Genomic DNA, 17222 nt, shown 5'->3' on the forward strand with positions numbered 1-17222 from the left:
ATGCTGTCATGGATATGTGTATATCTGTAGGGTACATTTCTGGAAGTGTCAGAGCTTTCAGAGGGTAAATTCTGTAAAGATTGTTTTAAAGTACTGATTTTGAAATAATTGCAGGCTTACTAGAAATATTGCAGGAACAGTAAGTACGGAGAATTGCCTTTTGCCTTCATCTAGATCCTCCAAGTGCTAAATGCTCTGCCGCATTCGTTTTTTCTTCACCTGGTGGTATTTTGTGAGCTGTATCTGTGGCATGTATTCTTTTCTAATTTGTTTGGCTTTTGAGTTAAAAGGGAGAGGTATTTTCTTTTTATATAGCAAAAGGGGGAGAAATGTTTTTATGTAGCCAAATTTGTCAGTGTTTTATGACTTTTGAACTCATGTAATACTTAGAATTCAACACTGACATTATGGAAAAAGTGCCTCTTTTATCTAACACTTATACTTTCTTTTTTTTATACATCATTACAAAATGATCACCATGATATGTCCAGTTACTATCTGTTTACTCTCATATTTTAAACCAAATCTTTGACTCAGTTTTATTTTTTGTTTCCAGATGGGCATCCAGCTGCCTAGACACCATTTATTGAATAAGTCACATTTTTCCTGCTGGAAAGCAATGCTGCCTTTATCATGTATTACACTCTCAAACCTGTATGGGTCTTTTCTGGACTTTATTCCAGTAATCTGTCTTTTTATTCATGTGTTGTGATACCAAATGGTTTTAGCTTTATCGTGTGTTTTATAACTAGGATACCTAGTCCTCTCTCACTACACTTTTCTTTAAAGTGTATTTTTTACTGTTTTCACATATTTATATTTTCATATGTACTTTAAAAGCGACTGCTAAACTTCCAAAACTAGTTCTAAAAGAATCCCTATTGGTATTTGTATATAAGTGATTTAATCAGAGAGAATTGATGCCATTATAAATTTTTGTCTTTATACCAAAGAATAGGGTTAATAGGGGATTATATGAAATCATGTGTGTGAAACTTCTGAAAATTGTAAAGCACTATAGAACTTAAAGAATCTTTCATTCAATAAAAAGAATAACTTAAGAAAAAAGAATAGGGTATGTATGCATTTCCATTTACTCAGATTTTTTTTTTATCCATATTTTAGTAGTATTTTAAAATCTTCTTCTGGATTTTGTTGGTAGGTATGAAGGATGTTGATTTTCACGTATTAAAATGTGGGCCTCTTTCTGAGTTTTAGTTTTTTAGGTGTATAATCATATCATTTGTAAACAATGATTTTACCTTTTCCTTTATAGTTATTACTGTGCATTTCTTTATCTTATCTAGTCATGTTGGCTGGTATCTCTCAAACATGATAAATTAATGGCAGTGTGATAGTGGACTCTTTCCTCACCTTAATAGGATTGCTTTTAGTATTTTCCTGTCAAGTCAAATGTTGTATTGATATGTTTTATTCACCTCCTCCTGTTTTTAGGCAGTTTTTTAAAACTTAAAACTAGACGTTGAATTTTAGTAAATACCTTTTCGTCTTGAAGATGATTATGCATGTTTTTTCTTTCAAAATTTATTAATGTGTTTGAAGAGAAAAGCTATTGCCCAGCACCAAGAAAGATTGCCACGTGGGAATGCAGAACTGGTTTTCCAGATCACTCAGTTTGTCAAAGGGTCAGAAATCTGGATTCAGTTTTCTTTTTCTAACACTGCCTGGGCCAAACAAAACGTATACAGGCCAGATTTGGAGAGAGCTTCAGGTTTGAAGCTTCAGCTGCCAGTTTGTATCTCTCTTCCAGTTCATTCCCAGAAATAATTAGAACCTGGTGACAGTTTTATGTCATCTTATGTAATTAAAGACATATTTTCATTTTTGTTTGGAAAAAAAATCTGATTTGGGGAGATGATTTCCAGATTTTAACTGACAGATATTATGGTTCTGTCTTATCTCTTTGTACGTTGTTTTTCTGATTTGTCATGATAAGACCTTTAGGTAATTATTGCACTTCTTCTAATACCTATTAGTTCTAAGCAATCTTAAGTTTTAGACTTCCTTAGTATAAGCAGTATCACCTAAAATAAATATCTTTCTCTCACTTTAAAAACCATTTCCTTTGTTTTCTACTCTTTACCCCCCACCCGCCGTGGTGTGTGTATGTTCCTCTCTTTGTTCTTGTTTTTAGAAAAATATTACTTTTCATTCTTTTACCTAACCTCTTTCTCTATGTTAATTAGTCCCATAAAAAGTGTTATATTCAGGAAAATACATTTTCTCTCCTTACAGATTCACTAACACGTAAGGAAAATTCCTTGTATTGACTGATAACAAAGAGAAGGAAACAAAGAGCTTTCCTTTTCCCTAATAAAACTATGTCTGTAAAGACACAGTTAAATAAAGAGTGAAAATTCTCTGATGAATTTCATCAGCAGGGCCCAAATCTCTTTGATTTCAAGTGTATTCCTTACCTTATTGTAGGTGTCTGTTTAATTTCTGGCGAATACATCTAATTGAAATTTAAAAAGCTGATTCTGCCAAATTAGAAATTTGCCAATTTAGGTATTATTTTACTAATTATATTTCCATAAATTCCACTTGTGATTTTTCTTCTGAGAGGAATAGCTTCAAACCTGGATCAAGGTTGAATAACAGTATGGGGTTGGCCAAAATGTTTGTTTGGTATTTTCCGTAAGATGGGTCTAGTAGCACTTAGTTGTCTCTAACTCATTCGAAGCAATTTTGTTAGATTGTATGTGACAGCTGTCCTATCAGCGTGCATTTAAAAAAAGACTTAACTGGTGAATTTTTGTGTAGCCATTTTAATATTGAAGAGAAGGAAAAAAGCAACATTTTCAGCATATTACGCTTTATTATTTCAAGAAAGGTAAAAACGCAACCGAAACACAAGAAAAGATGTGTGCAGTGTAGGGAGAAGGTGCTGTGGCTGATCGAACGTGTCAAAAGTGGTCTGTGAAGGTTCGTGCTGGAGATTTCTCGCTGGACGATGCGCCATGGTCGGGTAGACTACTTGAAGTTGATAGTGATCAAATCGAGACATTAATTGAGAGCAGTCAACGCTATGCCATGCGGGAGACGGCCGACACACTCCAGGTATCCAGATCAGGCGCTGAAAATCATCTGCACCAGCTTGGCTGTGTTCATCGCTTTGATGTTTGGGTTCTACATGAGTGAAGCGAAAAAACCTTGACCGCATTTCCACGTGCGATTCTCTACTTAAACGTAATGAAGAGAAAACCTTCCGTTTTTAAAATAAACTGTGACGGGCGATGACAAGTGGATACTGTACAATAATGTGGAACGGAAGAGATCACGGGGCAAGTGAAATGAACCACCACCAACCACACCAAAGGCCGGTCTTCATCCAAGGAAGGTGATGTGTATATGGTGGGATTGGAAGGGAGGCCTCTATCATGAGCTCCTTCTGGAAAACCAAACAGTTCCAACAAGTACTCTCCCATTTAGACCAACTGAAAGCAGCACTCGATGAAAAGCGTCCAGGACTAGTCAACAGAGAACGCATAGTCTTCCATCAGGATAACACAAGACCGCATGTTCCTTTGATGCCCAGGCAAAAACTGTCACAGCCTGGCTGGGAAGCTCTGATTCATCCACCGCATTCACCAGACACTGCGCCTTCGGGGTTCCGTTTATTTCGGTCTTTACAAAATTCTCTTAATGGAAAACAGTTTAATTCCCTGGAAGATTGTAAAAGGCACCTGCAACAGTTCTTTGCTCAAAAAGATAAGAAGTTTTGGGAAGATGGAATTATGAAATGGCAGAAGGTAGTGGAACAAAAGGGTGAATACATTGTTCAGTAAAGTTCTTGGTGAAAATGAAAAATGCATCTTTTATTTTTACTTAAAAACCAAAGGCACTTTTTGGCCAAATGCAATATTTAGCGTTGCAAAAGAATCTTCTATATTTGATCATAAATCATGAACTCATTCATGATCAAATATGTTATTTCTTTATTTTAACTATTTATCAGTTCCTTTCTGTAGCATAAGAATTTACCATTTCCTCATTTTTATTTGCATTTTTTATTAGTGATAACAGATCAGCTCAGACGATACTTATTGTAAGTTCATTCCTTCTTTTCATGTTCTTTGAGTTAATTTTGGAGTCATTTGATCACACCTACTGTTACTTACACTTATAGCAGACTAAGTCTGCCCTGCTGATTCTTGATTTATATCATAGTACCTGTCTAGTTAGCGTTCTTATCTCTCTTAGGCTATGATTTGTGTTCATATGGGACTGTTAGGATTTTCTGCAAGATTCAATCATAGTCATCAGTCATTCCAGTTATTATGGAAATTTCAGCTTTTTCCACAGTTGATCATATATCCTCTGCTGTGGCAAAAGGTCTATAGCTTTTTATACGTATGATGTGCTGTCTAAATCTAAGCCTAGAAGGACATTAATAATTGGTGAAATGCGGTTTCGAGGCCAAGCTGGACCCTTCTCATTGTAATCTTCCTCCAGGGTCGATCCGCGAGGAGAACGGTGTGCGATGGCACGTGTGTCCCTACTGCACCAAGGAGTTCCGCAAGCCCAGCGACCTGGTGCGCCACATCCGCATCCACACCCATGAGAAGCCCTTCAAGTGCCCGCAGTGCTTCCGGGCTTTCGCCGTGAAGAGCACGCTGACAGCCCACGTCAAAACGCACTCGGGCGTCAAGGCGTTCAAGTGCCAGTGCTGCATGAAGAGCTTCTCCACCTCGGGGAGCCTCAAGGTGCACGTTCGCCTGCACACAGGTACGGGCCTGCCGCCGCAGGTGGTTCCCGGCGGGGTCTGCGCTGGTGGCTGGGCGTGTGGAGCGCCCGTTGCTCTTTATTTCAGCGAGTGTGACCGTGACCTTCTGCGGGCTGGGCACACGGCACACGCTGTTGAACAAAGTCCACGTGACCTTGGTCCTCATGGAGCCGATGGCCCGAAGAGGGAGTGTTAAACTGTACCACTTACGAGTGAGGGCAGGAGTGCAGGGAGTGAGGAGGGGAGACCGCTGTGGGTGACTGGATTCAGATGCAGCCCAGGAGGGCCTTCCCGAGGAGGAGGCCGGCATCGCCCCCGTGGGGCCTCTGGGTTTTAGCTGGCGCCCTTCAGGCTGGGACCTTAATATCAATACCCACTCTGCCTGTGGGATATTTTGTCATCAGTATTAGGGCACGAGAACTTCCATGTTCAGGCTCCAGTTCTGTTCATAGCAGTTTTATTGAGATATAATTCACAAATCATAAAAATTCACTCTTTTAAAGTGTGCATTTCAGAATTGTGCAACCCATGCCACTATCTAATTTTCTAACATTTTTATCACCCCCAAAAGAAACGCTGTACGCATTAGCAGTAACTTCTCCTAACCCTTTGAGGTTCCTGGGCTGAGCTGAGCATGTGGATGGGTATTTGAAAAAGCTGAAATGAGACTGTTTTGATATATGCCTTTCTTTGGAATCTGCATTTTCATTTGCCAATAAAATTGTAAGAAAAGGAAGTTTCCTTCAGAAAAGGGAAGTCATAGCAGAGGATTGTTAAAAGGATGTTATCACTGTCATCAGCAGCAGCAGTGACATTGTTATTTACAAACAGCCACCATTTACTGTTCGTTTACCCAATGCCGGGCACTGCTAAGTGCTCTTCAAACACAAGTGTGTAGAATCCCAGCAGCAAACCTGGGGCCCCGTTGTTATTCCAGTTACAGAGAGGATGATTTGAGAGAGGAGAGCAGCCTTACTCACGTTAGTGTCTTAAGGACTACTAGTTGTTTGAACATCCATTTTACAATTTTAGGCTTTCTCCTGAAAATAGTAAATGCCCTTTTTTTTTTTTTTTTACTTAAAATGCTCTTATTACACGCCTTAACATCTGTAACGTGCACTGTATGCAAACGAGAATAACTGTTAATTTATAATGTCCATGAAATTATAAACATATGGCATGAAACAACAAATTGAGAATTCAAATCAGTATTAAAATACTAGAATTTTATGTTGGCGTTAACTGAGATGTATCTCTTTGGAATAATTCTACAGTCTATTTTATTTTTTATCAGGAGTCAGACCTTTTGCTTGTCCTCACTGTGACAAGAAATTTCGAACCTCAGGCCACAGGAAGACTCACATTGCTTCTCACTTTAAACACACGGAGTTAAGAAAGATGAGGCACCAGCGTAAACCTGCAAAAGTTCGTGTTGGCAAGGCGAACGTTCCGGTCCCCGATATTCCTTTGCAGGAGCCGATCCTCATAACAGACGTAGGTAAGATTGTCCTCCCTTGGTACTTTGCAAAGGGTGTATGAACATTATGGTCTGCGTAGTTAGATAGTTGTATGTGTGGTGCCGGTGGAGTTGTTGTTAAGGATTGTTTTGCTTTATGGGCCAGCAAGTTTCACAATTAAATTAAGATCCTAGTTCTGGCTCAACTGCTGCTCAGATTATGTTCTCGGTAAGAGGGACGTGCTGTGTAAGTGAAGATGTTCATATGTGAGTCCTCACCAAGGAAGACTGTACCTCAGTGGACCTGTGGGGTGGATGGGTGTCCTGAGTGGGGCACACAGTATGCTGTGTCATTTACATCTTAGAAGCCCCGCAGGCTGTGTAACAGATCATTATCTGGGCTGCTTTAACCTTTGGATTAAAAGGTAAATCTGCCAGCTTTTAAGTTCTTTTTAGGCTTGGTGTTGTTATGATCAAGGTAAATTATGATTTTGTTAGCTAACTAAAAAGAAAACACTGTTCATGAGAATCTTCAGAGAAATGATTTTTGTAGGTCCTAAAACAAGATTAAAGGAAACTCATTAAGTTTTTTGCAACAATTTACATGTTTATGCAGTTCTCCTGTATTTCATCGTCTTAGGTGAGATAATCTAGTCTGTGAACAAAATTAATATCAAGTAAAACATAATTTAATATAAATAAAGCTTAAATGGTAGAAAAAAGAGAGATACTGTAGACTAATGTTAGCTATAGTCCACTAATAAGGTGATCTATAGTCACGAGCCTTTATGTATCTAGGAGCATAGCATCAAAATATATAAACCAAAAACAGAAGAAAGGAGAGATATTCAAATTCTGAACCAGAGTGAGAGACCCTCAATTAGATTGGTGTAAACACAGTGAGACTGAGGAGGATTTGAAGCGCACATATCAAAAGGGTGATTGAATGGCTTTAAAGCCTTCTACTCCAAAGTACACACTCTTTTAAATATGCATGAAATAGAAGTTGATCACATTCTAGGGTATAGAGAAGTTTCAGGTTTTCAGAAATAGGTACTGTGAAGGATACAGTCTTTGATTACAGTTCACTGAAAACATAAATTAATAGAAAGTAGCTATCTAAAGTTTCATTCTATGGAAAAGTAAGACTCAAAACTGCAATTACATCCTAGAAATGGGAACGTTTTTATAAACAGTGGGATGGACCAAAGCTATTATCAGAAAAGACTGATAACAGCTTTTAAGAAGTATTTCTTACTAAAAAATAAGAACAAAAATAAATAAAATATATAACTCAAAAAAGTAGAAAAATAAAAAAGCAAGTAGCAAAAAGTAATTAATAAGTACAATAATTTAAGATAGAAGACAAAATTCTAGTGAACATAATTTTACAATTTTTAAAAAGTTAACAGTAGAATAGATAGCTTGACACGTCTCTAGTAAACTAAAGACCAAGAAAATATCTGTAATATTAGGAATGAGAGTCAAGCTGTAAGCACAGATACAGATGAGGTAAAAATTGTTTGCAGATACTCTACAACATTTTGCTAATACGCTTGAAAATTTAGATGAAGTGGATTTTTTCTAGAATAACATGCTTATCAGAACTGACTCTAGAAGAAATGGAAAACCCCCAAGAGACGACAAGTTTAAGAGCATACTGCCCAAATACCAGCCTGCAATGATTTTACGTATGATTTCTGCTAAGCTTCCTAGGAACTGTAATTCTTAGGGTGTTTAATTGTTTAGACACTGATCGGAACTCCCATGGTAGGTTAGAACACTCTGATGTCCTTGTGCAGTTGTGGCAGCTCACAAAACAAAACAACAGACCAATTTCACTTAATGTGTATTTAACTTCACTGTAGTCTCTAGGTTCTCAGTGATTTGTGTTATTCTTGAAATGCAAAAAAATCTCTAAAAGTTAGGACAGACTAAAAACTTACTTAGCAGCCCTAGAATTATCCTTCATGCTTGAGGGTAACCCTCAAATTACCAGTTTTTTCAGGTTGCCATGACTCAGGTTACACACCTGTGGGTTTCTTGCCGTTAAGTTTACAAATCCTTAGTTGAGTTGAACTGGAGCCCTGATTCTCCAGACTTTCCGAGGTTAAAATGGAGAACATTGTGCTTTTAGCTTCACAGACACCTGTATCTTAGACGAAATTAGTGGAAGCAGAATTCTCCTTTGTTCTAGGCTGAGTGGGACACATGGGGGAAGTGATTCATAGAGCTGGCTTCACATTGTAAAATATTTAAATACTTATTTTACACTTCGTCATTATTTGTATTTGTGTCTGTCTCTTCTCTCAGAATCTGAGCTCCTTGGGGCGTATGTAGAAAAAGTGTGACTGTAATTATGTTTGGGGGACAGATCTTGATAAAAACATGCCAGAGAAGGTTTAGCATAGATTAGTTACAGTTATTTGACTTAACTGGGAGATGAGATGTTCCAGTCCAGTCTAGTTACTTGAAGCTCAATACCTTTTACACTAATTACTGTCGCTTAGGAAAGTATTAGAATGCATAAAAAAATACTCCAGCAAGTAACTTAATCTCTGCATATTAAGGGAGCATTGTTGGATAGAACAGTTCCATATAGTTGTGTAATTCTAAAAACTTCCAGAGCTGCGTGGGAACTTAAAAATAGTCTTTCCCAAACTTGCCTACATTCCTCACTCTTCATTTTCACAGATGTAAAATGTGGGCCCTAGAGAGCGTTCTAACATTGCTTTTAGGTTCTACAACTAGAGCTCATGGTAGAACTAGAACCTGGGTCTTCAGACTTCTGGATCAGGGTGTGGTCAGTAAAGCTCACTTCCTCCCACACCCATCAGCCTTGCGCCCCCGGCGCAGGAGTGTGGAGGAGCCACCAGGGGCCCAGATGGCCACTGGATCTTGGCATCGAGCACCACTAGTCTTTACTGAACACAGATACCGTGTAGTTCATTGCACTTGGGGCTGTTTTCACTAGACATGCGGTGTACTGTCCTCTAAATGCTTTCTCTTCTAAATTCAAGAACTAAGTTTAAATAAAACAGTGTGCAGACTGGGGAAGTATTGGAGTCAGGGTGATCGTAATATTTTGATCTGTAGCTGCTTCTGGATTTTCAAATCATATGTGTATACGACATATCTATTTTTTTTTAAAGAAATCACTGTGTTTTCTATATATGACTGTGCGTATGTGTGAGTTTGTGTAATGGTGTATGCTCCCACCATTTTTGTGGAGCATAGATGTTTGAAAAATATTTTCTTCGAAGTGAGCCAGGCTTTGGTTATCTATTATTTTTTAAATTTATTTATTTTAAATTAAAAGTGGGGCTTTGTTTTGTTTTTAATTAATTAATTAATTAGTTAATTATTTACTTACTTATTTGGTCGCACAGGGTCTTAGTTGCAGCGGGCGGGCTCCTTAGCTGTGGTTCATGGACTCCTTAGTTGCAGCTCGCCAGCTCCTTAGTTGCGGCATGCAATCTCTTAGTTGCGACATGCAGGATCTAGTTCCCTGACCAGGGATCGAAGCCTGGGCCCACTGCGTTGGGAGCGCAGAGCCTTGACCACTGCACCACCAGGGAAGTCCCTGGTTATCTATTATTTTAAACCTCAGCGCTGTAATGATTGATCTTCCAAGTTTATATTCATGTTTTAATCATATTGATATTAGTGCATTTATCTTGCTTTTTTTTTTGTGTGGTACGCGGGCCTCTCACTGTTGGGGCCTCTCCCGTTGCGGAGCACAGGCTCTGGACGCACAGGCTAAGCAGCCATGGCTCACGGGCCCAGCCGCTCCGCGGCATGTGGGATTTTCCCAGACCAGGGCACGAACCCGTGTCCCCTGCATCGGCAGGCGGACTCTCAACCACTGCGCCACCAGGGAAGCCCTAGCTTAGCTTTTTAACAGAACTTTGTAAAATTATTAGACGTGAAAAATAAAGCATCAGAAAAATGAAGCCTGTTATTTCACTTTCTGAGGAGCTCAAGGTGGGACTCCTCCCCTCCCCCCCAAAGGTGTCAGAATCATCTGGGGTTCTGTTTAAAAATAAATATACCTGGATGCTGCCCAGAGACTATAATTGTGTGTCTAGCGGGGAGACACTAAGGTGACAGCTGTATATACTGGATTGTTTATTGCAGCCCTGCAGTAGTGTACAGTTAGAAACAGGCAGGATGTCCGCCAGAAGTGCATTAAGGGAACTGGGTACACTGGTACGGTGGAATTCCTTGCCAGCATCCAAAGGGTGATGGGGATGATGTCATATGTAATGACTTGGAGAGTTAAGTATATGTATGAAGTATGGACAGGTAGTTCCAGAACAGTGTGTATGGTTGATCCCACGTATGTTTTCACATTACAGACTCTTCTGTTAGAGTGGCTACTAAACCGTTCACTGTGGTTGTCTCTGAGGGGTGTTACTGGGCACATTCTTTTGTTTTTCTTTTTACGATCTTGTGAATTATTTGAGAAAGGGCCAGAGGACTTGCACAAGAGCGTATTGGCAAGGGACTGGGTAAAGGGATTCGGTTCGTGGAGGGCAGGTGGGACTGGGGAGGAAGCGAAGGCAGGCTGGGAGGCGGAGCTGGGCCGGGACAGGAGGCTCGAGCTCCTCAGGCTCGGAGGGGGCCTTAGGAGCCGGAGCGTCCAGGCCAGCCGCTCAACCACAGACCTGCTGTTTCGGAAAAGAAAGGAGTAACTGAACATTCTGTTTATGGGACCTGTTTATGATGGAGAACTTGTTTGCTGTGGAACGTAGGTTCCAGAAGCCACAGGAGAAAGAGCTGGGAGAACAGTGGGGCTGGAGGGGGGACCCTGCACCAGAATGGGGGTGACTTGGAGAGGAGGATGGTCTGTGGGCCTTACAGGGCTCACAGCTTCAAGGCCTGGCGCAGACAGCCCGTCTGGAGTCTCCCGGTAGGTTCTGGCGTCAGGCTGCTTCCGTGCAGGCTGGAAGTCAGGGCCTGCCGCGGCAGACGGGTGGCGAGCTCTCTGAAGGTGCTGAATCGGGTGCAGCCTGGAGCCTTAGGGGTGCAGCCCGGCTCTGCCGTCTGATGAGCTTTGTGTCTGCACTGCAGGCTAGGGAGGCGCTCACCCGGAGCCCCGCTTTGCTAACTGACCTCAGGTCTGACTGGGAGGCAGTGAACCCCTGCACAGCCCTGCCCCCAGCACCCAGTACGGCTTTTTTTTTTTTGATGTGGGAAATGGCAAAAGCAATACTTTGTTTCCTTATTTGTGAATATCTTATTTTTTTCCCGATGAAACAGATACAAGATGACTATAGGAGGACTTTTTACTTTTTAAAAATTACCTTGTGAATTTCATTTACTTTACCTACTTTCACGAATTTATACAATTTATATAACTAATTGCTTAAAATTATTTCACTTTCTTGTGTTGCTTTTTAATGTATATCTTGTCTGATGAAGTCTATAAAATTAATGTCTCACGTTTGTACAGCCCAATTTAATTGTGGGAGGAGAGTTTTAAATTTTTTTATTGGTGTTTTTCTTAGAAATCACTCATTCCGTTAAGTTCAGCAATGAACAAGAAAATGGCTTATCAGATATTACTTGGAGCTACAGTTTTAATTAAGTGGTACTTTATGCTAATAGTTACTGAACCTGTTTGCATAAGATATCGGGGAACTGTGCCTAACAGCTGCTATTATGTGTTGCCTGTGGACCTTCCTTGCAGAGCATTTGAGGTTCACAGTTTCACAAGCTTCGCAGTGACCAGAGGAGCCACCCTTTTTGGCTGCCAGTTTGGAAAATACTCACTTCAGTTTTCTGTTCTCTTCATGGAATCTAACATGATTCCCTGGAAGTAGGTGTCCAATAAAGGTTGGGTGTCAGACCGTGAATCAACGACCTTGGTTGGAATTTGTGCGTGCTTCTTTCCTTCCTTTCCTTCTCTGATTTTGTAAACACTGAGAACAGGATCGTTAGTATATTCGATCGTATCTACGTGTCCTACCTGGCCAGTGCTCTTTGGCTCAGGGCTACATCTATGACCATGGGGCAGGCCCCAGGCTCCAGAAGCTATAGCCCAGGGAGTGGGGAAAGAGAAAACAGAACCAGCAGTGACAAGTGCTGGGACAGAAGTGAGTCAGCGTGTGGAGGTGGGACAGTGAGGCTCGTTAGGAATCGCAGCACGGAGCTGCCTGGGGAGAAGCCGGCGGTGGGTGTGGGGAGAGGTGGGGACCGGGGCCAGGAGGCCGAGCCTGGTGGGCGCGGTGGCCCCGTTCTCGGTGGCAGACCACGGGAGGTGGTTGAGCAAACTGCTGTTCGGGTCCCGGCGCACTGTGCCAGGGACATTCTTCTGCTGGTGACACGAGAAGGCAGAGCAGAACATTCAGGAGGCTGGTCTAGGTGCGTGTCTGACACAGAGCCACGCAGAAGAGTGAACGTGCGTCTGGGTTTGGGAATCGGCCCTTGGACGGCCATCTTGCCTCTGAGCGCCAGGCGTGTCAGCCTGTCTGCAGCAGACTTAGCGCGTGTGTCCTGGGGAAGGTGGTGGGGTGGACTGAGGGACTGAAGTTTTCTCTTCTTGAGCGTGAGAAAGGAGTTGTTGGGAAAAAGCAGGGCAATGCCGTGAAGGGTAGAGCGATGCTGGAGCTGCCAGGAGGGCAGGGCTTTGCGTGGTCCCCATGCGTCTCCCCAGTCCTGAATCCTTGTGAAATGGGAGAAGGTTTGGCGGCTCTTCGAGTGTGTGCCCTGTGGGTTGTACACACATCAGTCACAAGGGAGGTTCTGTTATTTTTTTTAATTTTTTTATTTTTTGGCCGTGTCACACAGCATGTGGGATCTTAACTCCCTAACCGGGATCAAACCTGTGCCCCTGCCTTGGGAGGGCAGAGTCTTAACCACTGGACCACCAGGGAAGTCCCACAAGGGAGGTTCTGAATTCTCTTTGAAAAGTAAATGAGCTCTCATGCAGCATCAGGAAGTGCGGGTCCATTCAGTTAAGTCTCACACGCGAGTGAAGCGAAATAGAAATAGCAGTGGAAATAGAAACGAGGAAACAAGTTTAAGAACACTGGAAAAGTGGGATCTCCAGGACTGGCAAATGGCAAACTTGACGAGCGGCTCCAGAAGTCTGGAATCCCCGGCCCCCGCATGACTAGGCGGATGGGGTTCCTTACGTAGAACTAGGAGAGCTGGGAGGAACGGGCGGGTTTTAGGGGACAGGATTGAGCTGTAACCCGCACCGTTAGGGACAGTCTGGACAGCATTGTGTTAGGAGGTGCCTCTTGGTAATCATCGCATGGAAGTGAGTGGCACAGCTGAGGGAGCAGGGAGTGTGGCCAGTCCAGAGTCTTGGCTGGTAGCTGCACTGTCTGGGAGAGAGGAGGAGCAAACAGCCCAGGTAGAACTGACAGTGTACATCTTCCTCTCGTTCCAGGTAAATATTAAGTGATTCAGAGGGTTCAGGTGTATGTTTGTTCTGAATTTCATAAATAATTCAGTTGCTTGATCAAGACATACTTATTACACGGTCAACCTAAAGGCATTCTTTATTCACTGAAAGTATGTAAAACCTGAAATATTTAAGGTTGTAATTTTGCTGTTTACAGATTTTCTTTTAATAAAATTTCTATGAAAACCCTGACTTTCTTAGAACAAAAAATCATGTTGGAATCATTTCTGTCTGAGTTTGTTATAGTACCTAGGGTACAGTCTTCATACTGAACAAATAAGGGACTTAAAAACTCTGATTAACCTGCATGTTGATGTACTTATATAAATTGCATGCCAACAGATGCTCATATAGAAAGTTAAATGTAGAAATCTATGAAAAATTGGCTCTAGAACAAGGAGAAGTAATTGCGACAATATAAATGTTCCTTATGTCGAAAAGAATATCTTATATTAACTCTCTAAGTGTTTCCTGATAGGTGTTCTTTAAATAGCGAGTCCCTAACACAATTAACATAGTAGCGATTAGTCGCAACACTGGAATCCGGCTCCTCAGGATGTTTATCTTCTGGGTAAAGCAGGTGCCTTTTGACATTTCTTAGTAGCACTGACAGTGAATTATTCCTGATTTTCTTTTGGTTTGTAGGTCTTATCCAGCCCATTCCAAGAAACCAGCTTTTTCAAAGTTATTTTAATAATAATTTTGTAAATGAAGCAGATAGACCGTACAAGTGTTTTTACTGTCATCGTGCCTATAAAAAGTCTTGCCATCTTAAACAACACATCAGGTAAGGTAATGTAGATTCAGAGATGGAAATTTATAGTTACAGTGACTCAGTGATCTGGTGACTTGTGGAAATACTAAGAATGGTAGTGTTAGCTTTTGTTATTTAAAATGTCACTTTTAACCCCAGAATATTTACTGATAATTGATATTTTCATTCTTCAGTGTCTTGACCAAAATGTTTTACCCACAAACCGCCTATTATATTTCACTCCTGTTGTATTTCAGTATTTGCAATCCCTGGGACATGTCAGAGAAATATTTGGTTTGTTTCATGAGGATTATGCTCTTTCACAGTTTCTCGGGTGTATTCATCAGGTTAATTCTTGGCGCTAGCAACAGGGAAGAGGAAGTATTGATAGAAACCTGATCACAAGAGACAGTGAGGGGTCATGAGAAGAGGACAGAACGTAGAAGAGGATGTGGGGTCTGGTTTTGTGTCAGTTGTATGCGAGCCCCGGACTTCAGATGAGCCACCTGAGCGCTGAGTCTCAGGTCCCGTTGTGGGGACGTGAGAGCTGAGTCTCTCTGCTGCTGAGCTCAGAAAAGGGGTGGCCAAGTGAGATAATTACTAGAGTGCGTTCTAAATTAGAAAGCAGCGTGAAAGCGTAAGACGCTTATTCATTACCATTTTTATTCTTTTTAGATCACATACAGGTGAAAAGCCTTTTAAATGTTCTCAGTGTGGAAGAGGCTTTGTTTCTGCAGGAGTGCTCAAAGCACACGTCCGAACGCACACTGGACTTAAATCTTTCAAGTGTCTGATATGTAATGGAGCTTTCACTACTGGTGGTAGCTTACGGCGACATATGGGCATCCATAACGACCTTCGTCCCTATATGTGTCCCTATTGCCAGAAAACATTTAAGACCTCACTAAATTGCAAAAAGCACATGAAAACCCATAGGTAGGTATAATTCTGATGGTCACTTTTTAACAATCCTTATAATTCCCAGATGATGGTGGGGAGCGTTTTGAAGAAATAGTTGTCTTTGTTCCCTTTATTATTACTTCTAGCAGGAGGTGTATGAGCTAAAGAAACTTCTGTATCAGTGTTTAATGACCTATTGAGAACCATAGACTGAAGCACATCATTTTTATTTTTAATGTACTGTTGAAGTAGTCAGTGTTGGCCTAAATGCTTTCTAAACTCTCTTAAAACTAATAATCAGTAGTAGATAAAATGCTAGATATACAGTGTCTACTATAATGAGGTAATGAAGGTTTCAAAAAAGAAAATCTTGGTCAACTCTGGGACCTCTAGGCATATCATTAGTGTTATCTGAATGGTAATTATTGTAGGTTGTTGACAGAAAAAAATTATGTTTTAGCTAACACATAAATCCATCATTAAAGCTTACTTAGATTTTTTTTTTTTTTTTGCGGTACGCGGGCCTCTCACTGTTGTGGCCTCTCCCGTTGCGGAGCACAGGCTCTGGACGCGCAGGCTCAGCGGCCATGGCTCACGGGCCCAGCCGCTCCGCGGCACGTGGGATCTTCCCGGACCGGGGCACGAACCCGTGTCCCCTGCATCGGCAGGCGGACTCTCAACCACTGCGCCACCAGGGAAGCCCTAACTTAGATTTTTGCTTGCTTAGAGGGCTGCCTCATCTGTAAATGAAGGGGACCCAACGAGCCCTTACAGAGACGCATTTCTGACTGTGTCTGGAGCTTATTCAGTGGTGCTTCTGTGAAGCCACAGAATTCTGTATTGTAACAGAAAGCATGGACAAGGTGACCACGACCACCTCCTAGGAGACTTTGAGAACAAGAGTTACCAGGCTTACCAGGAAAGAATATTAGCCTTCTGCCCTAGAATGTTTACCTTTGAGCCGTATTTTAACCTGGATGTCTCTGTCCAGGTATTACCTACCAAACAGAACTCCCAACTGATAGAATAAGGTAACTCGGAGAAATGGTGTTCTGGTTTCATCCCTCTGGCTGCCGAAGCACACTTGGCAGAATTGACTCTCCTCGATTTTGGTTGATCGCGTAGCCGAGGAGTTTAAGTGCTTCTCGAGACCATCTAGGGACTATGAGATTGGTGGTGTCAGTTAGGGGACTCTTGCCAATTACATGTCCAGTTACACTTGGCTGCATTTTATGGAGGAAGCTCTGTGCTTCACACGCATTCAGGGGCTGGAGAGTTCATGGGGGCGGAGACGCTCAGAGCGTGCACTGCTGCCCCCCTGCCAAGAGAAATGGGGCGCGGCCACAGCTTGCGCAGAGCGTGGTGAATGAGGCCTCTCTGCAAGACGCCCGGCCTTCACAGTGTGCTTTTGTGGTGGTGTTGGGAGTTCAGTTTACAGGCTCAGAGGCCAGTGCTGTAATTTCCGGGAAGAGGGTCAGCTGTTTTTAGCCGGGTCATTTCTGTCAGTGGAGTGTTGCTTTGGCCACTGCTTGTCCAGGGTTCCGCTGAGGGACACGTGCCATGCTTACGCCAGGGGAGAGTGTGCGTGACTTTCAGGTGGCAGCGTAAGGACGGGTAGGTCTGTCATTGCAGAGTTGGGGGTTTATCTTATAGATGGCGTGTACTGTGAACCTGCCTGCGAGCAGGCAGCAGCTCCAGTCGTTTGATCCCTTTGTTTGAAGTCTTGGGAATTCCTAAAATGCCATATACCCTTACATTAAAAATAAAAAGTCGGTGTAGTAAGAGTTGTGAAAACACCCAGGCAAACAAACAGAAAACAAGGCTCCACCAGTCACAACAGAGGGCACAGTTCCTCTCCTTCAGGGTGGTGGAGAGGACCCCATGAACCCACGGCACCGCTGTACAGTCACCCTGTGGTGGAGGTGTGACAGTGCGTGTTCTTTCCTTTGCT

The 17222-nt window shown here is 42.1% G+C and overlaps 1 protein-coding gene across 7 annotated transcripts in view; it reads left to right on the forward strand.

The window, feature by feature from the left end:
- ZNF236 (zinc finger protein 236) overlaps positions 1–17222 on the forward strand; it is a 102143-nt gene that overhangs the window by 44988 nt on the left and 39933 nt on the right. For all 7 annotated transcript variants that reach the window (XM_060310166.2, XM_060310160.2, XM_060310159.1 and 4 more), the window contains 4 exons: positions 4477–4749; positions 6042–6245; positions 14263–14404; positions 15047–15307. In XM_060310166.2, the coding sequence (XP_060166149.1) occupies positions 4477–4749; positions 6042–6245; positions 14263–14404; positions 15047–15307 (880 nt within the window). The remainder of the gene's footprint in view (positions 1–4476; positions 4750–6041; positions 6246–14262; positions 14405–15046; positions 15308–17222) is intronic.

This window comes from Globicephala melas, chromosome 13 (genome assembly GCF_963455315.2).
Source record: "Globicephala melas chromosome 13, mGloMel1.2, whole genome shotgun sequence".
Lineage (NCBI taxonomy): Eukaryota > Metazoa > Chordata > Mammalia > Artiodactyla > Delphinidae > Globicephala > Globicephala melas.